The sequence below is a fragment of the Epithele typhae genome, assembly GCF_022376455.1.
Source record: "Epithele typhae strain CBS 203.58 chromosome Unknown BXZ73scaffold_49, whole genome shotgun sequence".
Taxonomy (NCBI): domain Eukaryota; kingdom Fungi; phylum Basidiomycota; class Agaricomycetes; order Polyporales; family Epitheliaceae; genus Epithele; species Epithele typhae.
In genome coordinates this window covers 103,321-124,894 of record NW_025954240.1, presented here as the reverse complement: position 1 = coordinate 124,894, position 21,574 = coordinate 103,321, and the positions used below count along the sequence as shown (strand labels likewise).

Sequence of the window (21,574 nt, the reverse complement as noted above, 5' to 3'; positions counted from 1 at the left end):
CAGATTAGTTATGCCCCCTGCCCAAATTTGCGAACCCCACGAATTCTCAAAGCATCCGTCGCCCGTCGCCCGCCTCCACCAGTGCGCCACGTTTCGGCCGTTTTCCCCCGCCCCCCGACACACTCCGCCCACGCGTCCGCCACGTCCCTCTGCGCGTCCATACTTTACGTTCGCCTGCTCCGGTTTCGCGGGGCCCAGTTCCTTAGATACCCACTCACCTGCCTTCGCTCCCTGGCACGTCCCCACTCGATCCACAAGCAATGTCACGCACGTTCACAGGGTTGATGATCATTCCGACGCGCTCGTCTTCTCTCGCAATCTGTACATAATTAAAGTTGACGGCGAACCTATTTCCGACCGGACGAGCGATACCTCGAGCTCAATGCATGGCCTCCCGCCACGCGCTCGGTACGAACGGACGGCGTTGCCGCGAGATGGCGCACCTGGCGGCAACGCGTGAGGAGACGGCGGAGGGAAGATATACCGCTACGTCATCGGTGGGCGCCTTCCTTTTCCGGCGTTTGAGTTCGTCCCTCAGGGCGCTGCACCCTGAGTTCGAGCTCGGGCTAGTCATCGCCTTCGCGCGACAGGGCCGCAGACGTGTTCAGCTGACCAGGATCGACAAGCATACGACTGCGTTATTCCTACTATCTGCTACGTACAAGCTATGTACATATCTGACACTGCTCTTCAACTTCGGACAGACAGATACTCTTCTGTGCCTGTCGTCGCGCTACATGTACAGCTGCACTATGTACGGGGTGTGAGCGTAGGAGCGGGAGAGAGAGAGGACGAAAGATGACATCGAAACCGGCGAATGGGGCTTATTAACGATCAGGAGACGGGAGAACGACAAGATAGGCCAAGAACCTCTACGATCCACAGAGCGTCCCTAAGGGGCGACGCTCCGTGAACCACTCTGGAAGGGCTAGAGACGTGGGGCGAGGGCAGTAGCTGGGTGCGGCGTAGGTATAGGAGCTTCTACTACCCTGGCTTGCCTCGACGGGAGACTGCTTCGCGCAGCCTGGTATATGCATCCACGGAACCATCGACGTCGCCCTCTCTCCGGTGCTGCCACTGACTAGCAGCCCGGACGATTCGGACGACGTCTGGACGACGTGGGTATGCGTGCCCGGCACTTGGGCACGTGCGAGAGGTGTTGCGGTTCGTCGTGGCGCTGGATGTTCAGCGCGCTGCCGAAGGCGATTACGGTGGAGGATGGGCAATGAGGGAGGACGATATGGGGTATCGGGGCGGACGAGCGCGAGGAGGCGGGGGTAAGGCCGAGATCGAGACCGCAGTGACCGACAATCGACAACCGAGGAGGCCATGCGTGCCAGGAACCAGACGAGAAGAAAGGACGTGGAAGTGGCGAGTGCTCGCGTCCCTCTCGTCCGACCCTCAGGGCGCAGGCTGGGCGTCGCCGGTCGATCACTGCACATCCACGAGCAGATTGCGCTCGAGGATGTACTTGCCCTCCTTGTACTTCTGCGACGCCTCGTAAGCGTAGTCCTGCCAGAATGGACGATGATGTTAGCATGCCGTCATGCGATCGCCCCTCGTTCGCACATACATATTTCCACCCGAGCACGGTCTCGCACTTGACGCAATAGATATCGCGTACGGTGTGATTTCCCGTCGTCATTTGCCTGTCGCTGGGTTCACCCTCGACAACGTTCACACTGCGCAGGTGGCGTGGCGATACGTGGCAGGGTTGAGTATTGCGAGGGTTACAGCCGTGCACATGGTGGAATCCGACGAGCACAGGAAATGCGAGAGAGCGCATGAGCTCACAACAGCGCCACTGACGGCAAACGAGAGGGGCACTCACACTGTGTCAAAGAGGTACGCTCTCCCCGTGCTGGCCGTTGAATGCCTACAAGGGTAGAAACCATGAGCGCTCCGCCCAGGGGGAAGGCGAGGCGGGGTGCTCGGGTATGAAAGGGAACGTACGCGAGATATCATTGTGTGGATGGTAGCCAGGTGCGTCTTGCAGCCCGAACATCCGTAGATGCGGTTGCCAGAAAGGTAGCGGCGGTAGCTCATGCCCATCTTGACTCGAGTGGAGAAGAGATTCGGGGGAGACCGGTGAGGTACGGCTTAGGCGGTGGTGCGCTTTATGTATGGGACGATTGAGACAAGTCCGCGGTGCTCTCGAGTGCGCTCGTGGATGCTCGGAACGATGCGGCGAAATAGGACGAAACCTGTGGGCTCGAGTGCGCGGTGCACGGAGATGGACGTACTCGGATTGGTGAAGCAGGGACTGGGGCGCTCGGGTCGGCGAGTGTGCGGTCGGGCTGGCCTAGCGGATGGCGACCGACGGCTGGAGGAGGGCGGGGGTGGTGGTGAAGAGTGGTGAGATGCGAAAGGGCTATATAGCAGGGGGACGTGTGAAGGGAGAGGTGATAAGCACGGGCAGAGCGGTCGAGGGCAACAGGCGAGAACCCAGATTTGGGCTCCGAGGACTGCAGTCAGGAGACGGGCAGCGTCTCTCTCAGGTCGCCTCTGTTCTCCCGGCCGCCAGCCCTCACCGTATGTTCTACACACTCCTCGTCCGCCGTCGCCGGTGCGCCCGACTGTCCTCCAAGGAACGTCCGCCGTGCGCGTTGCATGTGCGCCCCCTGCGAAGGCCCCTCGTGCACCTATCGCCCCGGCTTCCCAAATTCGCCGCGGCGTGCATTCCGTGCGTATCAAGATGGTGTCCTTTTTCGCGCTGATCGAATCGCCCTCCGAGCCCACGACGCGAACGGCGTGTCAGTCAGCGCACGCTCTCGAGAGCGCAGCGGAGCCACACGTACTCACTCCTCCCCAGGCGCGCGCGCAGAGCCCGAGGCAACGTAACATAGCACGCCACGCATCGCAAACACCTGTTCATCGTCGCGCGAACTGTCGTGGTGCGTGCTTCCGGCCTGGCCCGTTAATTATACCCTCTTCTCGCGCGAGCGCACATGTCCCCGTTTCCCGAATCCAACGGCGCGCGGATGCGGTACCCCCGCACGCCCGCACGCTCCGCGCAACTGCGACGTCGGTCAGAAAATTGACCACAGCAACGCCAATGTGATATCCGGTGAATCGCTCTCTCTCCGCCACCCAGGCATCGCGCTGATTCCAATTGACCCTCTCTGTCCTCTCCAGGACGTTCCATATCATTCTACCTGCGCCCGGCACCGTGCCGTGCGTTCGCGACGTCGGGCCCGCCGTCTTTTCGGTGGGACGCACGCTGTGCCCGAGGGAGCCGCGTGCGTAAATACGCATTAACGCCATCGCACCTCACGCCCGCGCGAGAACGTCCGCGGCGGCGCATTGTCCGGTGGTGCCTTGCTGATCAACGGTGGGACGGCGGTTCGACGTTTGTGCGAGATCGCGAGCGCGGTCGTACGATTGCGCGGTCGCTCCGGGCCCGCCGGAGAGGACGATTGATATGTAGTCTTTCACAGTGAACTGGGCTCCGTGAGGTTTTCGTCATGCGCTCGTCAAGACTGAAAAGGCTTATACTGCGCGAGTATCTCGTGGCGCTTCGTTGGAGTCTCTGTGGGTCTTTTCTTCTCCTTCGCCGCAAAGGGATTCAGATGACCCATGCTCTCGCCGGGTTAGGTCCCATAGTGCGCTCTTCCGAAGGCCACAGAGTCTCACCGTGAAGACCCCGAGATGCACAAAGGTATGCGCAGACCGCATACCGTTATGTACCTCAGCGTCACATAAGTGAGACTGTGCCAAGACTCCTGGACAGACGGTGAGCCCCCCGACGGAGCAGAACTCAAGCGCACACGAGCCACCCCGATCTCCGCGGTTCTTCTACCGCGCATGCCAAGGCCGCGATTCGACCGTCGAGCCTTCGATTCTCACGCGGTTTGTTTATCAGGCCAGTCTGTGTCAGAAGGGAGCGGAGCCCCCACACGACAGCGGGAACAAGCACGGGATTTTCCCTCTGCGCCGCAGCATAGCGGTTCGTAGTCAGTCGTTTCCATACACTAGCTTACAGAGGGTGGCGTCCTCACCGCAGATGACCGTTCTAGTGCCTCCGGCACTCGGGTACTTCGGGTTGTCCAAGGCGATCAGCCCGCTTCCGTGCAATGCCATCCAAGCATGGACCTCTCGGAAGCCACTCCTAGAAAACGCAGGTCGGTGGAAACCGCGGTTTCTGGGTGCTGCGCAGTCGGCGGACCGCGCAGAAATATCGCCTGAGGAGTTACGGATGTCGGGGCGTAAAAGCAGCGGAAGCAACACCTGAGCGAAATTTTGACAGGCCTTCCGAAGCGGCAGCGGGCTCGGGCTCGAAAATTCAGATAAGGCATTGTGATCCAGGCCGGAAATGACGGTTGTGGTCGACGTTGGGAATCATGGTGTGACCCATGTGAGTGGTCAGGATATAGGTGGGCCTCAATCGAGAAGACTCACTCCCATCTTCCTTGTCTTGAGCCACTAACCGCTTTGTCTTGGAAGGGCGCGGCTCAAGTGTTCAAATGCCACCATGTGGGCGAAGTAGAGGAGTTCGGATGAGCGGGCTCAATTGCAACACGACCTGGATATCCGGCGAGGAGGTCGGATAGTGAAGGTGAGCATCCATGCCCGTAGGTGAGGGAGTCCAGGATTCCCCTGTCGACTGATTCCGCATAAAAGCTGGTAGAGGCGCGTCGTTGGTCCGGCGTCTCTTCACATACTCGTCCCTGGCGAACGTTACTGACCACCCTCGCTGCAGCCTTTAGACGCCAACCTCTTGCTTTCCACCGACCACCCTCCCGTCGTATCGACGCCCACAATGGCGTCCGCTTCGAAGCTGCTCCCCATGCTCGAGAGTGGCACGATCCTGAGAGACCGGTACTGCATCACGACGCGGTTCGGTTCGGGATCCTTCGGTGCTGTATACGGCGCGGAGCACACAACGGACCGCGAGGAAACCAAGTTCGCCGTCAAGGTTATAGGCATTCCCCGCGGCGAAGACGGCCAGCTCAAACTCAAGCGGATTCACGCGGAACTCAACAACCATAGCCGAGTCTCTGACGTCTCCAACGTCATCAACGTCTACGAGACTTGGGTAGACCTCGATGTGGGGTGTGCGTTCATTGTCATGGATCTCTGCCCCTCCGGGGACCTTTACGACCGCATTCACGAGGGAACCTACAAGAACGAAGAAAAGCTTCGGGAGGCATTTCTCGGCATCATCGACCAATGGAAGACTGCCAGGACAAGGGCGTTTATCACCGCGACCTCAAGCCCGAGAATATCCTTGTGAACGCGAACGGCACTGAGGTCTATCTCACGGATTTTGGACTATCAACCACTATCGACGTCACTCGTGAGCACGGCAGAGGAACTCGCAGTCACATGAGTCCCGGTAAGTCTTCTCCCTTCCATACCAAAACATCGATGCTCATCGCCTCTTAGAGTGCCACGGCCGCCTCACGAACTTTGCGCCCTACCCCGCGAGTACCAGCGATATATGGTCACTCGGCATGATACTTATTGACATGGTGACCTCGCGCGCCCTCTGGAAGAACCCGAAGAAGAAGACCGTGACTTCAAGGAGTTCCTGGAGTGTCCTTCTGCATACCTGCTGGACTACCTTCCCATCACCGAAGAGCTCCATGACATCCTCCTGTGGATACTCGAGATAGACCCCGACCAGCGCCCCACGTTAACTCAGCTTCGCACAGCGATCCTCAGGGTCGAACAATTCTATGACCCCGATCACGACCTGTCTGACGAGAACAGGCCGGACTCTGGCGAAAGCGACTCGCCAACCTCTGCGTCCTCCTCACGGAGCCTCCACCATTTCCCTCCCCCATTCCCGGAGTACGTGACTCCCAGCCCTCGCCACCTTCCCGCACCGTTCTCGGCGCGCGCGTCTCGTCGGTCTAGCCGTCCGCCTCCCCCGTCCCCGGAGTACGCGTCCCCGAGCCCGCGCCACCGCCCGGCGCCATTCCAAGGCCCCGTCGAGACGGCCGCCTCCCTCACGCCGCGGGAACACCAACCATTTATCACCCACGTGAACCTCCAGTGCTCCGACAGCACCAGCGAGGACGAGTCGGATTCAAGCCGATGGCCAGGCAGTTCGGTCAAGGGGAACGGAGGAGGAAGGACACTAAGGACAAGATGACGTGGCAGCAGAAGATGATGTTCGCGGGCACAATCGGGCGGAGGAAGTTCTGAAGTTCACATAGCAGATGACACCGTCGGGCTTGCTTTATCTCACATCTCAATGTACACCACGCATTATCGACACGCATCTACAAAATGTACCAATAGATACCACAGCACTGTTTTCTGGACGCCCATGGTTGTGATCGAAGAGGATCGAACTTGTTCATGCTCAGTGGGAGCCACAGCCACCAGAGGGCAGCTAGCCGCCGGAACTCGCCTGCCGGTGGGCAGAGATGCTGACGGGCGCCTCGATGGTGGCCTTGTCCCACTTTCTTCTCAACCTCTTCCTTTTCTTCGCGTCGCGCCCGCCGCCCGACCGCCCTGTCCAGTCTTCGCGCCCTGTGCGCACATACGAGACTGCGCTGTTGACTGGCCTCCGAGCCGCTCGCCTCGAGCCGCGTCATCCCGCTCTCTGCGGGTGGATCTCCATCCTCTGCTCCTCGCTTCCTTCGCGCCCCCATGGCCTCCAACAAGCGACGCGCCGACGACTCTCTTCCCCTACGCGCCGCAAAGCACCGAAAAACCACCGCATACCACCCCGGAGGCGGCAACAGCAGCCCCTCGCAGTACGAAGCTCTCGGCGCGCGCTGGCTCAAGGTTGGTGCAGAGTTTGTAGGGGTCTTTTGCGACACCATGGTCGCTCCATGGAAGGTCATCTCCTCAAGTGTATCCTCAAGTGAGTCCTCCCCCCGCGCGCCGATCGCGTCTCGCCTCATCAACGCCTCTTCCCAGTATTCCGTGGCTCCAGAGAGGATTTGCCGCTATATGACCACCCTCCACCGCAACCCCCACGAGTCACCCACGAGTCAATCCCGTCTCCGCCCCCGTCGGTCTCACCTTCGCCACCACCACCTCCCGCGCGCGCGTCGAAATCCAAGAACCATTCCCTTCCCACTCGCCTGCCCATTGCGACCTTCGCATCGGAGCCTACCATCCACGACCGGCGTCCCGCGCCCTCCACCTCCGCGCCAACGACCAAGGCGGGCATGAATCACATCACGCTGCCGCTCCCTATCGACGGCCCCTCGAAGCAGCGCAAACACCCGACGGTGCAGACGAACGCGGATGCGTCGACGTCCAAGCAGCCGTACCCATCCGCCACGGAGGAGCCGCGAAAGGTGTCTGGGCTCGTCGCTCCGGACACGAAGTCGACCGGGCTCATGTCCCCGCCCTCCACACAGGCGTCCGTGTCGTCCGTCATGTCCACCATCGACCAGACGTACCCGGAGGTCGCCGCTACGCTCCGCGCGAACCCACCGCGGCGGAAGCCGTCGAAGCCGAAGCCGTACATTGAGCGCGACCACATATACGCGAGAGAGGTGGGTGGAGCCTCCGAGAGCGCGTGTCGTGTTGGCGCTCATCACCCGCGGCTCCTCTAGCACAAGGCGCGTGTACAGGAAGAGAAGAAGAGGACACGTGAAGAGATGGAGAGGGATCTACTCGAGCTGTATCAGTTGAAGCGCTCTTCAGGTGCGTGTTCATGCGGGTAGTCCGTAGTCGTTTCCTGAAGAAGTGGCCCATGCTAGGATACGGCTCTGGCATCGAGGACTTCCGAAGTTCGTGTTCTTTGCTCTTAACCAAGCCGCCGACTGATACCCCTTCCCGTAGGTTTCCTCAACTATCAAGCACGGCTGGAAAGGTTGGACAAGACAGGCGCACTCTCACGTACGTTAGCCATCACCATTTCGGTGCACACTTCCCGATACGCCTCTTCTAGCTTCGCCATCACTTGTCGATTTGCATTCCAAGGCGCGACAAGATGAAGGGCGTAGGCATTCTTATCCTGATGTAAGTACATATTACCGACTCCCCAGCTTCCCGGCACTCATGTTTGACTTCAGCATGTCGATCTCGATTTTCTCCAACGAGCCATCCAAAAGGCTCAAGATGCACTCAAAGGGTAGGCACACTAAACTATTCCCTATATGCCATCTGACTCATGGTCTATCCACAGGCCGAAGCCTCCGAAGCCTTTCTCCCCGTCCCTGGACATGCTGCACACCCGCTGGCGAAAGGCGGATCAAGAAATCGAGGAACGCATCCACCCGACCCGCAAGCCCTTACCTGCCTCTCTTCCACCCGCAGAGGATGCTGAAGTCGATGCCCTGTTCCGCCGACAAGGTACCATTGCGAAGTGCGGGCGCGAACAGGTCTCGAATGCAGATATCTTGCGCCTGCGGCCGGCCCAATGGTTGAACGACGAGATCATCAACTTCTACGGCCAAATGATTCTTGCGCGCGCGGAGTCCTCCAAGGAAAACCCTTCGAATAGCAAAGTGAACGGCCGCAATGGACCGATTAACGCACATTATCTCTCGTCGTTCTTCTGGGCGAAGTTGAAGGGGCAGGGATATCAGAAGGGAAGGCTTGCGAAGTGGACCAAGCAGGTGAGTTGCCGCACTGCCTTGCGTCGCTATAGGCGGTTTCCAACGGTGAAGGACGGACAGGTCGACATTTTTTCAAAAGATGTCATCCTCATTCCGGTCAATCACAACAATGCGCACTGGACGGCCGCTGCTATCAACTTCCGAAAGAAACGGATCGAATCGTATGACAGCATGGGCATGGAGCGGGGACAGGTCTTCAAGGTTTGAACCCTCGTTCTCGAGACCAAGAGTATATTTTGATCTCGTGCCATAGATCCTCCGACAGTATCTCGACGACGAACACCGCGATAAGAAAAAGAAGCCGTTTGACTTCACTGGATGGACGGACTACGTTCTCCCTGTGAGTCAGTTGGATCGTCTTCTCCACATACACGCTTATGCTTTGACTGCAGGATACCCCACAACAAGAGAACGGGTATGATTGCGGCGTCTTCACCTGCCAATTCCTTGAATCCCTGTCCCGCGGGGAGGAAACGTTTGACTTCACTCAGAAGAATATGCCCTACCTCAGGCGAAAAATGGTCTGGGAGATCGGCGGCACCAGGCTACGGGAAGAGCCCTAATGTCCCGTATCCCTTACCATCCCATCGCTCTCTTGCTTCGGACATTTGCTTTGTATCTTATTCTTTTGCTCTCTATTCTATCCTGGGCTATAATGGCCACGTGTTCCCACATAAGGGACGGGCCTCCTGTGTTTTGTCCGTTTGGGCAGCGTGCGTGCGTCCGTGTGCAAAATGTGTTCATCGCCGAAACCACCATACGACAATGAAGAACCAGAAGACAACGATGAGGAAAACTATGTACCACAACCAGCGGCAGCCCTGCCTCCCTGCCATGTTGTTCATCCGACGGAATGTACCAGAAAGAATGCCTCCCGTCTCGGCAAATGCATCGTTCTAAAGCACAGGGCAGAGGAGTTGAGGGAGGAGGCTTCCAGCGCATAAGAATAGCGTACGCACCATCTGGCTGAGCTGAATGGTCGAGTCCCGGACTTCGTTCCCAATGCCAATCGTAATCTACCACCCCCGCATCACATTGAGCAACCCACGCCAGGAAGCATTCGAGCAGAAGGGTACGCACGTCTTTCAGCAGCTTCACCTTGGCCGTGAGGCCCTCGAGGTGCTCGTCGTTCTGGCTCTCCAGGTCATCCGCGTACCGTTGGCCCAAAGGCTGGAATGGGCTCGCGGCGTTCGCGGCCGCGCCGCCGTAAGGCGACGACCTCCCTGACGACGGCGGGGTGCTGTAGTCGCCCGTGCCCAGCAGCTGCGAGCGGTCGCGCAAGTTCGTTCTATGCCTGGAGTGCGGGGTGGATGTGGCACCAGCCGCGGTCAGCCACCAGCTCTCCGCCTAACATGGTCAAAGCTGGAGTACATACCTTTGCGACATTTCCGACTTGAAAGTCTGACGGTCAATGGTTCATGAGGTGAACGCGCGAGCGGCGGTTCGGTGGAGAAGGACAGAGGTAAGCACTGGTTGCTGAGCGCTGAGCACTACGTCAAGCTGTGGCGCGACGTGTCCACCTCGCTCGCGCCGTGAGAGGGAGCGCGCAAACAGTCTCTGTCCTCTTTCCGCTCTCTCCACTACTTACTAGTGCCAGCTGGCCACCAACAGTCCTCGCAACACGAAGCAGTCCGCAGTCATAAGTATAGCAAACATTGCAGACCGCAAGACATCAGGCAAACTAACTAGTACCAGTGACCTCTCCCGTGACCTCTCTCAGAACCGATAGATAGGTCTCCGTACCTCCGGCTTTAGGATTATTCCAGCTTGGCACCATGTACGAGCATCGTCGCAACATTTCGCGCACCTGATTCGCGCTCAAAGGCGATATCGTGACTGCATGCGGGCCTGACGCGCGCCGGCGGACCCGTAGAGGACAACAGAAGAAACCAGTGTCCCGCACTTCCTGCTACGATGAAGGTCAGCTGGCCATCACCAACGTAAGTGTAAGCCCCCTTCGTCTGATTCTGAATTCTCTCACCTGAGCAGCCCGGCCGACGGCACCGGTATTTTCTATGTTATAAGGCGACGGGCATTCAAGACGACCTTCTCGCCTCCGCAAGCATGCGCTCTCTTCTCTGTGTGCTCGCCTCTGTGGCGGTCGCGGCCGCTGTCCCTTACCAGGAGTACATTCTTGCCCCTCCTTCCCGCACGGTCCACCCTGTATCCGTCCACAGCCATCACGGATCTCTTTCCTCCTCGAACACGCTCGTCGGCGGCCCCAGCTCAAAGACCAGCATCATCTTGAACGGGTTCAACTCCTCCATCACCTACGACTTTGGCAAGAACATTGGCGGGTGGGTCAACCTCGACGTTTCCTCCCACAAAGGCAGCGTCGGCGTCACTTTCTCGGAGAGTTCCCTGTGGATATCCTCTGAGCACTGCGACGCTACCGCCGATGCGGGCTTCAACGAGACTCTCGTCTTCAACATCACTCACGCGGGCCATTACTCTGCACCGAACGACCAAGAGCGAGTGGCTTCCGCTATATGACCGTCGTCAACCTCGGAAGTGAGAGGGTTCACATCAAAGACCTCTGGGTACACTTCACCCCGATGCCTCATTGGGACGACAATTCGCTACAAAACTACACAGGATGGTTCCACTCTAACGACGAAAAGTTGAACAGGTGGGTAATCATGCGCAACTGTAACCGGCCATTGCTGACCATGCTTGCAGAGTTTGGTATGCAGGTAAAGTCCTCATCTCGGCACCACGGGGCTCGCAAATGGATTGACGAGACTTTAGGTGCATACACGAATCAAATGGTGACCATCGACCCCACACGAGGAGACACACTCATCTACCTCGGAGAAATCACCTCCAACTCCACTGTGACTGAGCCGCTCGACTGGTGGCTGAACACTACGATCACCAAGGGTGCTTCCGCTCTTACTGACGGCGCAAAGCGTGACCGTCTCGTTTGGAGCGGGGACATGGCAATCGCGGTTCCCGGCATCGCCGTCACGACGTCCGACTACATCTCCATCAGCAACGCGCTCGACTCCCTCTACGTGTTACAAAATGCGACCACTGGCCTCCTCCCATACGCCGGGTACCCCTTTAGCGAGCTCGGCATCACATCGTTCACCTACCACCTCTACGCGCTCATCGCTACCACTGGACCGGGGACCGCGCCTACCTGGACGACAAGTGGAACGCGTTCAAGGCTGGCTTGGAGTGGGCGGCCGTGCAGATCGACGGGAGCGGTCTCGCGAACGTCACCGCCTCCGCCGACTGGCTTCGTTTCGGAATGGGCGGACACAACATCGAAGCCAACGCCATCCTGTTCTACACACTCAACCTCGGCGTGACCCTTGCAATGCTTCAAGGCGAAACCGACGTGGCCAGTCGATGGGAGAGCCTCGCGGCCGGGATCCAGACCTCCGCTGTTCCCCTCCTCTGGCAAGAGGATGTAGGGCTGTTCAGGGACAACGAGACGACCACGCTTGCGCCTCAGGACGGCAACGCATGGGCTGTCAAGTCCGGCCTTGTCACAGACCCCGCACAGATCGCGAAGATCTCCTCGTCGCTCGAGGAGCGCTGGACTCCATACGGTGCACCCGCGCCTGAGGCCGCCGACGCGATCTCACCGTTCATCACCGGCTTCGAGCTGGACGTGCACTTCGCCGCGAACCGGACCGCAACCGCGCTGGAGCTCGTGCGATACATGTGGGCGGACTTCATGCTGGACGACCCGCGGATGACGAACAGCACGTTCATCGAGGGATACTCGACCACGGGCGAGTTGCACTACGCCCCATACGTGAACGACCCACGTATCTCGCATGCGCACGGATGGGCGACAGGCCCGACGAGCTCGCTCACGGTATGTTTGCACCCGTTGGAGAAAGGGCTCCAGCTAATGTCACCCCTGGCAGATGTACGTCGCCGGCATCCAGATCTTGAGTGACGCTGGGGCGACGTGGGCGATCGTCCCGCAAGCAGGCGACCTCACCTTCGCCGACGCAGGCTTCCAGACGGCGCGGGGCTTGTTCTCGTCGAAGTGGTCGGTGGAGAACAACACGTTCACGCTGTCGATCAGTACCCCCCTGAGCACGACTGGCACAATCGGGCTTCCTGTCCCAGGGAGCTCAACAAGGGCATCTGTGACGGGTGGAGCGATGCGGGATGCGCAAGTCGAAGCGGACGCCTCAGGGAGGGTGTGGATGGACGGTTTGACGGGTGGTGATCACCACTTTGTCATCGTCGGTCTGTGAGGCCAGTTGTATACCGCGTTGCAAGTAATCATTGGAACAATTCGTTCGCTCGATCCATGGCCAATTCTGGCATTGAGTGTGGATTTTGAGCGAAGTGTCGAAGAGCAGTCATCGGACTGGTGGGCGGGCCGTCTCGCGAGTCGTATGATCTGCCCGGGTGACCGCACGAGCGCTAGGCGCCGGAAACCTGCCTCTCCCCACCGTGCTCATAATCGGACTTCATTCGCACAGGCTCGCGGGACAAAGTGCAGTATGTGTTTTCGTTTCTGTTGGTCACTTCAATGTGCCGGTTTCTTCGTGGAGGAGTGCACTCTTACCACAGAAGTTGGCCAGTGACCATCGGGCCAGGCTTCTCCATCACGTACAACACCACAGGCGTATGGTTGCCATTCAGCTGGCGCTCCTACGCGAAGAGAAGACGCATTCACCGTGCCTCTGATGTCATGATTCCTTCGTCTCTGGTCAGTCTTCCTGCCAATGAGCATATATAAGCCCTCCGACCTCGCTCAGCCCACGGCAAACTGACTGTCCCAATCAGGGATGCTCGCACGACTCATCCTCGTTGCCGCTTTTGCGGCTGGCGTCGCCGCCGTTCCTTACCAAGAATACATCCTCGCTCCGTCATCGCGCACCGTCCGGCCCGTCAGCATCTTCCAGACCGATGGCCCATCGACCACCCCCGAGGCCCTTCTGGACGGTAACATCGGCTCCGGCGGGAATCTTACCCTCAATGCGTTCAATGCCTCCGTCACCTACGACTTTGGCAAGAACATCGCTGGTTGGGTCAGCGTAAACGTCACCTCGTCCTCCGGCAGCGTCGGTTTCACCTACACCGAGAGCTCGCTCTGGGTGTCGTCCTGGGCCTGCGATTCTATCTTCGACCAAGGGCCGGACGAGCCTCTCATTTTCAACGTCACCGCTCCGGGAATATTCTCAGCGCCGAATGAAAAGGAGCGTGGAGGATTCCGTTACCTCACCGTGGTCAACTTCGGCCAGGGCAATCTCACCATCGACGATCTATGGGTGGATTTCTCTGCAATGCCCCACTGGGACGACCTGCAGAACTACACGGGGTGGTTCCATTCTGATGACGAGAAGCTCAATCGGTGAGTCCCCATACCGTCCTACTTCGAACTCTCGTTTGACTAAGTCGATCAGGGTCTGGTATGCAGGTACACATATCCACGCTTCTAGCTTCTCGCCCTCTGTTCTTACTATCCGACGTAGGCGCATACACCGACCAACTGGTTACCATCGCCTCAACGCGCGGTGACGCCATTACTGCCGGAGCGTCCGGGGGCGTACTCAACGCAAATGGCACTGTCACTTGGTTTTTCAACACGACGATTGCTAATGGAACGTCGGTCCTCACCGATGGCGCGAAGCGCGACCGCCTTGTGTGGGCGGGCGACATGTCCATAGCAATCCCCAGCATCGCTGTCTCCACTTACGACCTTCCATCCGTTCTTAACGCTCTCGATTCACTGCTTTCACTCCAAGGCACAGACGGCACGTTCCCGTACGCCGGCATACCGTTTGGCCCTACTCAAGCCATATCCTTCACGTATCACCTCCATGCACTAATCAACCTCTCCAACTACTATCAATGGTCTGGAGACCGGGCATTCCTCGACCGCATCTGGGACGCCTGGAAATTGGGCATGTCATGGGCCACCGCACAGATCGACGATAGCGGACTCGCCGACGTCTCCTCCTCCGAAGACTGGCTGCGGTTCTACATGGGCGGTCACAACATCGAAGCGAACGCCATTCTCTTCCACACCCTCAACCTCGGCGCCGCCCTCGCAGCGGTCGAAGACGACCCTGACACCGCCGCATCCTACACCTCCCTCGCCACCGGCATCCAATCTGCCGCGCAGTCCCTCCTGTGGCAGCCCTCCGTCGGGCTCTTCAAAGACAACGACACCTCGACCACGCTCGCGCCCCAAGACGGCAACGCCTGGGCCGTCTACTCCGGGCTCGTCACCTCTCCCTCCCAAGCGTCCACGATCTCCGCCGCGCTCCAGGCCCGCTGGACCGCCTGGGGCGCGCCCGCGCCCGAGGCCGCCGACGCGGTCTCGCCCTTCGCGTCCGGCTTCGAGCTCGACGCGCACTTCCTCGCGAACCGCACCGCCGCTGCCCTCGCGCTCGTCCGCAGCATGTGGGCGGACGTGATGCTCGACGACCCGCGGATGACGAACAGCACGTTCATCGAGGGCTACTCCGCGACCGGCGAGATCCACTACCCGCCCTACGCGACCGACTCCCGCATCTCCTTCGCCCACGGCTGGGCCTCGGGCCCCACCGGCTCGCTGACCGTACGTCCCTCCCCTCCCCTCGTCCCTCAGCCAGCGCGCGCGAGACGTCCACTGACATCTCCACCTTTTCTCCCCGCGGCGGCGCCTCGTTTCGTCCGCAAAAAAGAAATACGTCGCCGGCATCCAGATCCTCACCGCCGCGGGTGCGACCTGGTCCATCGCGCCTCAACCAGACGACCTCTCCACGGTCGATGCCGCGCTCGCGACGACGCTCGGGCAGTTCTCCGTGCTCTACTTTTCCACCACGACCTCGCTCGTCATCCAAATCAACACGCCCGTGGGGACGACGGGCTCGGTCGGCCTCCCTTTCCCGGGCAACGCCACCAGCGCGACGCTCACCCGCTCGGACGCGGGTGGGGCGCCCCCCGCGACGGTGGACGCGGACGCGTTCGGCCGACACTGGCTGCGGGACGTCGCGGGCGGGGAGTACGAGTTCACTCTGAGCGTTCCGTAGCCCGTGTTCGCTACCAGTTGTGTCGCTTTACTTACGTGTCGAGCTCGGACTTCGGAGCTGAAAGCTTCCGTGCGTCGCCTGCGCCGGCTTCCTGCGTCCGTCGTGTGTATCCGCGCAGTCCCGATCATCGCTTCGATGCGCTCCATTGACCTCCGCTTGACTTCGACGTGCAAGCGAGGCTCCAGTACAGTCAAACCCCTCATAGCGCATACCTATCATAGTGCATACCCCCACATAGTGCATACCTTTGGCCTCTTCCCGAGTTGGTATAGGGGCATAACGCATACCCCCCCGCATACCGCATACTGCATACCTCGGCCGGGGGGTCCATAACGCATACCTGCCATATATAATCAGCATTAGCGCCTCGCATGTATGCCTTGCATGCCGCCCAAATGTGGGATAACCTTAATCCCATGTGCCATTCTAGCAGCCTGGAATAGCCACACGAAACATCGGGACTGACCGGGGCTCACGCACGACTTGATCACACCCCCGGCCACCTTTGCCTGCCTCCGCAATGTATCCCTCTCGCCTTCCTCTAATCCGGCCTTAAGTGCTGTCCTCGAGAAGCAGGTGAAAGAGCGCCGAACGGCCCTTCAAGCTTCTCTTCAAGGTGGGAAAAACATCTCGCAGTCACTGATTACTTTACTCGTATTTAGGCTATGTAGGGGGGGCGAGGTCAGATAACAAACGGGAGGAATGTGCGCGCGAGGAATGCGCGTGTGAGGATCAATGCGCGCGCCAGCCGCCAAAAAGGCGCGCTGCAGAAGGGCGTCGATGGGTCTCCCACGATGAGCGCTTCTCTCATACTGCATACCCCCACATAACGCATACCTCGGGGGCCTTCCCGAGGGGTATGCACTATGAGGGGTTTGACTGTACGCACAGCCGACCCGGAGCTCTCTAAAACCGCGGGGTTCGGTGCAACCCCGCCGAGTCTAGCCGCGTCTTCGGCCGCAAGCCCCCCTGCCAAGTTTGCACACCGCGCCATCGCGTGCAGCCTATTCAAAGCTCATACACGAACGTCACACGCGCAGCTAGGGAGGAAACTCAAGATTGGGCTAGCAATACAATGGGCAGTGCGGTCAACTGCGGGACGTACGCATACGGGGCCGCACCTACACGCTGGCGGGCGCGCAGCAGCCCGGGCCCCAGAGAGATAGATGAAGGATGAAGTGGCGAAAGCAGAGGAGGTGGCAGGCGAAGCCTCGGTGTGTGGAGGTGCGGGCACAAAACGAATCTAGAATATGTGTGTCGTCATAAGTAGAGTAAAAAGTATATGTGAGGCGGAAGGAGCCGGCGCGTGCAGGGACACCTCGGAGTACGTGACCAGAAGTGAAGCAGGCGTCGGGAGCGTGGATGAGGGGCGAGGCGAAGCGGAGACAGCCCGGAAGTTCCAGAGTGGCCAGCAGCATGAAGAACACGGGCGCGGGGGATGGGGGATGAGGGGTGAATATGGTGCAGCCCATGAGCAATCCTGATTTCTCAGGTAGTGGTAACATGGGGCGAAAATGAAGGTGGTCGGGGGGCAATGCTAGTGCAAGACGGATAGCGACAAAGGGAGAGGAGGTTACTATTGCAGAGGTGTAAGTAAGTAGCAGTACCAAGTCCGTGGGGTAGAGCATAGTAGTCAACGGCCGCAGCGACAGTCGAGAGAGGTCGTCATCATCGGGCGTACACCCTGGGCAGAGATGTTACAACTGGGGAGGTCATTCGTACAAGTCCCAAACGAGACAATAGTACACATCGATCAATTGATACTCATCCGGTTTGGGTGAGTGGCCATTGGACCTCGGTGCACGTATTGTGTGTTTGCACGAGACAGACCCTTCTTGTGCTTGTTGCGCTCGACTGGGTGCATTTATCAGAACGATTGTAAGTAAGACCAGCGACAACGAAAAGACGCACTCTGCTCTTTGAGCCCTCGTCCGAAGTTGCTCATCACCAGCACCGCGAAGATTATTGTGACGAGCAACAGAATAATCGCGAAGGCGGCTAAAGAGACGTTGAGTACGTTTCGGCATTCACACCGACCGCGGGCCACTCACAGAATGTGGAGAGCGTCTTCCAGACGTCTCGGTATGCTTCCGTGTCATGGAAACGAACGACCTTCTGGAGCTGCGCAGTTAAGGCACCTCAGCGACCGCTGTGATGATCAAGGCTCTGGAATGTATGACGAACCTTGTACACGAAGTAGAGCATCGCCCCACCACAGCCTGCCATGAACGCGAGCATCATGGGCTTGCTCTCATGCCGGGCTGCCAGATGACCCTCAACGAGCACGATTATGGACAGCGGAAGTGCGGCGCATGTGAGGTAGAACTCGAGGTTGTGGCTACTGAGCACCAGGAAGATGAACTGCACCGAGAAGCCGACCCAGAAGAAGAGGTCAAACTTGACGAGACAGAGGAAGATCTGGTGGTTGGTGAAGATGGTCTTTATCCTGCGGTCGGCGCCGAGGAATTTGTACACCTTCCAGCCGAACTCGGTGTAGATTTTCCAACCGAGGGCGATGTACGCAACCTCTGCGACAGAGATGACGACGGGGATGATGATGGCGAGGGTTTGGATGGAAATGTTGGAGATACCGTCAGCGTCGACAGCTGCCTCATTGATTTCGGATATCTGGATGATGGCGTAGAGGAGGAAAAGGGCGTTGAAGATGCTGCAGAGGGCTTAGCGTGAAACCCCGGCGTGGCGGAGATGGGCTAACATACGCAAGGCTGATGAACTGCAGCGTGTTTCGTGCCCACACTGCATCCAGGGCCATGGCGAACTGGAATACGCTGCGAGGGTGATGAGGGGCAGGGGTGAGCGCTATGCGGGGTGGGACTCACTGAGCGAAGGCGAAGATGCTGAGATAGACCGGCATTCGCTTCTTCACGAGGTCCTGGCTGTTGGCTGAACCTGCTTCATGGAACCGGAGGATGATGTCGCCTTCGATCGCCAAGTCAATGGCGGTCTCGACGAGGACAGTGAGAAGGTAGAGTCGACATGCTAATGAGTCGGGGATGTACTGTGGGCGACGGTGGTTATGGACAATGCCATGGAGCGCAGCAGGCGGGAACGCACCTTGGACCACTTGCTCTCCTTCTCCACGCTGACGGCGGCCTTGTCTTTGGGCAGGGTTGGAGGGTACTCCCAGTCTACAGGATGGCGGGCGAATCCCTCAGCACTCTTGAAGTCTTTCGACGTCTCGTGCGACTGGTTCGAAAGAGTGTATGATGAGGGCTGGCGACCGTGGGTCGCAAGAGCAGAGGGATCTACAGCAAAGGTCCTTGGGTTGCCGTGGCTGTCTGAGAAGTCGTCGAAGGGGATCTTGACGTCTTCGTCGCGGGGAGAGGGAGCGTGAATGGCGTCGGGGTACTGGGGATAGTGGTGGGACATGGTGGAGGGCGGGGGCAGGGCGGGAAAGAGCGACGGGAGTTGGTGTTGCGCGTCCGGCGAGCAGTGAGAACGAACGACGGCGACGGCCAACGGAGAGAGAGCGGAGGTGGACGAGCACTCGCAAGAGGCACTTCGCGGACAGTTAACGTCTGAGCGGGATGAGACCCGGGCTTGCGCTTTGGCACCCCAGCCGCCCTGCTTACCTAACTCGCCTAGTTCCTACGGAGACAAGCGCCCGCTGCCCTGCCCCTGCTCCGGCGCCCCGTCCTCTGCACCCGACTCTAGATCTCCACCGCAGCGTGCACGACCCAGCGCAACCCAGCGACAACACTCGCGCCGGCGCCTCAGAGGCATATCCGACAGACAACCACTCCACTTTCAGGGCATGCGGTGTGTGCCGTCCCTGTGCTTGATGGTTTCTATACCCTCGCTCCGGCCATGCAGCGACACACTCGGACATGTCGGACGGCCTATTGCAGCGTTCACACGCATTGTTAGGTCGCGGGTGGGATAATGCCCGAGGCGTATCCAGCCCAGATTCCAAAGCAATATAGCAGAACAAACAGAGATCAACAACCCGAGAGAACAATGCGAAGCCGATGCGGACGGCTCAAATAGGCCGCAACGGTCACACTCAATCGCTGTCCGTGTCTGTGGAGGACCCCGTCTCGTCGCCCTCCACATCTGCAAACGCGTCGTTAGCTAATGCGCACCTGTCGAAGCACGGAAATGCGCTCGAAACACACCGACGATGTAACCTGCGGCTTCCGGCATTCTAATGATCGGGACCGGTCGTGGCGGACTCGGTATCCGGGGTGCCGGAGCGGCGCGGCCTTTCCCGTTCGCCTGCTTCGACTTCAACGTCGCGCTGCTGATTGCAGGGCTCCGTACGACTGCTGACGTTTGCGTGGATATCGACTGTGCGGGTGACGACAGTCGAGTTGCAGATTCCGGAGAAGACGAGCGTTGCTCTCGATGTAGAGATGACACCGTGGATGAGGCCCGCAGTTTCGAAGGCACCTTGGCCGATGTCGGCAGTAGCTAAGACGTAGTCATGTCAGAATGAGGGATTGAAGTGTCGGAATCATACACACATTGTTGGAAGTGGCCGGGGAATCTGGATCAAGTTTGACACGAGCCGCGGCAGCAGGAGAACCTGAGGACCTGTTAGCCCTTGCATGACTGCACGTAATGGTCTTCAAACCTGTAGTCTTCTGTTTCTTCGACTTCTTTACTGGCGAAACAGAAGGCGATGCGGTCTACGCGGAGCAATGAGCCATAAGATCGACATCGAGACGTATTGACGAAACTTACTCGTTTACCGTTCACATTGAGTATATCATCTAGCGCCAGTGCGTCAAGACAGATTATCCGTTGGGCAAACCGCATGAACTCACCAGCTTTCTTGGCTTTCGACTTGCTCTTCTTCGGTGGGGGCTTAACAAACTCTTCCGGCGAATCTGCATCTCTGCGCCTAACACAGGAGACCCCATCTTGGCGAGCTCGCTCCCAAGCCTTCAAGCACCTTCAATACCCCAGCTCCACACCCGAGCACAGGAAAACACGACACTCACTTCGACTTCACCGACGCATTCCGCGCCGCGCCCCTCCGGTTCCCGATGCCCATGCAGCTGCTCAAGTGCGGCGCGTACCTGTTCGACGCGATCTGCCCACCGCCCGCCCGCCGTCATTTCCCGCCCTGCACACGCGCAAGAGCGCGCCACGCACCTGCCGCTTGCACTCCACGCACTCGAGCAGCACCGGACCGTCTTTGCCATTCGCCGGCGTGTTCGCCCCGTTCGTGGCCGGGCTCGCGCCGTCGCCTTTGGCCTCGGTGTGCGGCGTGGGCACGCGCGAGGAGCCCGCTTTGCCTGGGACGTGCACTGTGCGCGGGCGGAGTGGGGCGCGATGCGAGGGGTGCAACGGGGGATGAGCGTGCGACACGCGGGGCATCGGAGCGGAGGAGAAACGCACCTGCACAACACCTGTATCGTCCCGGCAGCGCATTACGCAAGTTTATGAGCGGTCCCCCTTTCGAGCGATATCGCACGACAGAACACGGAAGGGCGCAGGGAGTCGAAGCGGGAGCACGCACCGCGTGTGGCAGACGTCGCACACCGCCCGCGTCCGCGCGGCCTCCTGGTGCGTCTGCTGGACGACGTCCATGAGGATCTCCTGGAGCATCTCCGTGAAGAACGCCGTGCTCTACGTGCGCATACAGCGGTCCCGGAGCGGGTTCAGCCCATCTGTCAGCCCGACGGCGGGGTCGGCTCGATGGACGGACGGAGCGGACTCACGAGCTCGGCTACAGCATCGTCACGCTCGCGTTTTGGCATGGCCACCTGTATGCGAGTCCGGAATGGGTCTGAGATGCTTACTTGCGCGCGTGGGTGGGTGTACGAGGCCGCGGAATGAGGACAAGGCCGGGGAGGTAGCAGCGGTTACTGGGTGGCGGCAGCGAACGCGTGCCCGATCACGTCAATTCACGCGTCGCGCCACGTGGGAAAGGCACTCCTGGCTTGCAGTGCCGCTGAGCTGGAAAGCTGGATGGCTCCGCATCCACATGTGCATTTTGGTCTAGTCGTCAAGTCTGTCTAGTCGTCGCAGGTCGGAGCGCTCGTGAAGGGAGTGTGAAATGTATGCGGCATGTAGTCTCATGTACGG

The 21,574-nt window shown here is 59.3% G+C and overlaps 8 protein-coding genes across 8 annotated transcripts; 4 read left to right on the top strand and 4 right to left on the bottom strand.

Annotated features, from left to right (window-relative positions):
* Window positions 1-1,431: 1,431 nt before the first annotated feature.
* Window positions 1,432-2,052, bottom strand: BXZ73DRAFT_79784 (yippee-like protein; the record flags this gene model as incomplete). Its single annotated transcript, XM_048023158.1, has 3 exons — window positions 1,432-1,512; window positions 1,574-1,682; window positions 1,832-2,052. The coding sequence occupies 3 exons, from the start codon at window positions 2,050-2,052 to the stop codon at window positions 1,432-1,434; spliced, it is 411 nt and encodes a 136-aa protein (XP_047874941.1).
* Window positions 2,053-4,759: 2,707 nt separating this feature from the next.
* BXZ73DRAFT_104235 (kinase-like domain-containing protein) lies at window positions 4,760-6,150 on the top strand (the record flags this gene model as incomplete). Its single annotated transcript, XM_048015820.1, has 5 exons — window positions 4,760-5,054; window positions 5,177-5,335; window positions 5,386-5,427; window positions 5,496-5,997; window positions 6,048-6,150. 5 exons carry the CDS (start codon window positions 4,760-4,762, stop codon window positions 6,148-6,150), a joined length of 1,101 nt encoding a protein of 366 aa, XP_047874940.1.
* A 1,415-nt stretch (window positions 6,151-7,565) lies between these two features.
* BXZ73DRAFT_51546 (cysteine proteinase) lies at window positions 7,566-9,091 on the top strand (the record flags this gene model as incomplete). Its single annotated transcript, XM_048020651.1, has 9 exons — window positions 7,566-7,611; window positions 7,668-7,697; window positions 7,750-7,806; window positions 7,859-7,929; window positions 7,983-8,041; window positions 8,096-8,528; window positions 8,589-8,729; window positions 8,782-8,868; window positions 8,921-9,091. 9 exons carry the CDS (start codon window positions 7,566-7,568, stop codon window positions 9,089-9,091), a joined length of 1,095 nt encoding a protein of 364 aa, XP_047874939.1.
* Window positions 9,092-9,268: 177 nt separating this feature from the next.
* Window positions 9,269-9,914, bottom strand: BXZ73DRAFT_91674 (uncharacterized protein; the record flags this gene model as incomplete). Its single annotated transcript, XM_048026065.1, has 4 exons — window positions 9,269-9,424; window positions 9,488-9,544; window positions 9,609-9,822; window positions 9,904-9,914. The coding sequence occupies 4 exons, from the start codon at window positions 9,912-9,914 to the stop codon at window positions 9,269-9,271; spliced, it is 438 nt and encodes a 145-aa protein (XP_047874938.1).
* Window positions 9,915-10,442: 528 nt separating this feature from the next.
* Window positions 10,443-11,021, top strand: BXZ73DRAFT_104232 (uncharacterized protein; the record flags this gene model as incomplete). Its single annotated transcript, XM_048015819.1, has 2 exons — window positions 10,443-10,448; window positions 10,518-11,021. The coding sequence occupies 2 exons, from the start codon at window positions 10,443-10,445 to the stop codon at window positions 11,019-11,021; spliced, it is 510 nt and encodes a 169-aa protein (XP_047874937.1).
* Window positions 11,022-11,083: 62 nt separating this feature from the next.
* Window positions 11,084-15,520, top strand: BXZ73DRAFT_104231 (Six-hairpin glycosidase-like protein; the record flags this gene model as incomplete). Its single annotated transcript, XM_048015818.1, has 9 exons — window positions 11,084-11,157; window positions 11,208-11,221; window positions 11,277-11,542; window positions 11,596-12,357; window positions 12,410-12,572; window positions 13,287-13,854; window positions 13,907-13,920; window positions 13,976-15,066; window positions 15,194-15,520. 9 exons carry the CDS (start codon window positions 11,084-11,086, stop codon window positions 15,518-15,520), a joined length of 3,279 nt encoding a protein of 1,092 aa, XP_047874936.1.
* Window positions 15,521-17,273: 1,753 nt separating this feature from the next.
* BXZ73DRAFT_51602 (uncharacterized protein) lies at window positions 17,274-18,910 on the bottom strand (the record flags this gene model as incomplete). The annotated part of the gene is made up of 7 exons (XM_048020663.1): window positions 17,274-17,374; window positions 17,432-17,518; window positions 17,572-17,641; window positions 17,705-18,188; window positions 18,241-18,309; window positions 18,361-18,539; window positions 18,596-18,910. 7 exons carry the CDS (start codon window positions 18,908-18,910, stop codon window positions 17,274-17,276), a joined length of 1,305 nt encoding a protein of 434 aa, XP_047874935.1.
* Window positions 18,911-19,544: 634 nt separating this feature from the next.
* BXZ73DRAFT_51499 (uncharacterized protein) lies at window positions 19,545-21,246 on the bottom strand (the record flags this gene model as incomplete). Its single annotated transcript, XM_048020640.1, has 10 exons — window positions 19,545-19,594; window positions 19,657-19,951; window positions 20,005-20,066; window positions 20,115-20,169; window positions 20,225-20,253; window positions 20,304-20,425; window positions 20,485-20,576; window positions 20,639-20,781; window positions 20,971-21,115; window positions 21,208-21,246. The coding sequence occupies 10 exons, from the start codon at window positions 21,244-21,246 to the stop codon at window positions 19,545-19,547; spliced, it is 1,032 nt and encodes a 343-aa protein (XP_047874934.1).
* Window positions 21,247-21,574: the final 328 nt, after the last annotated feature.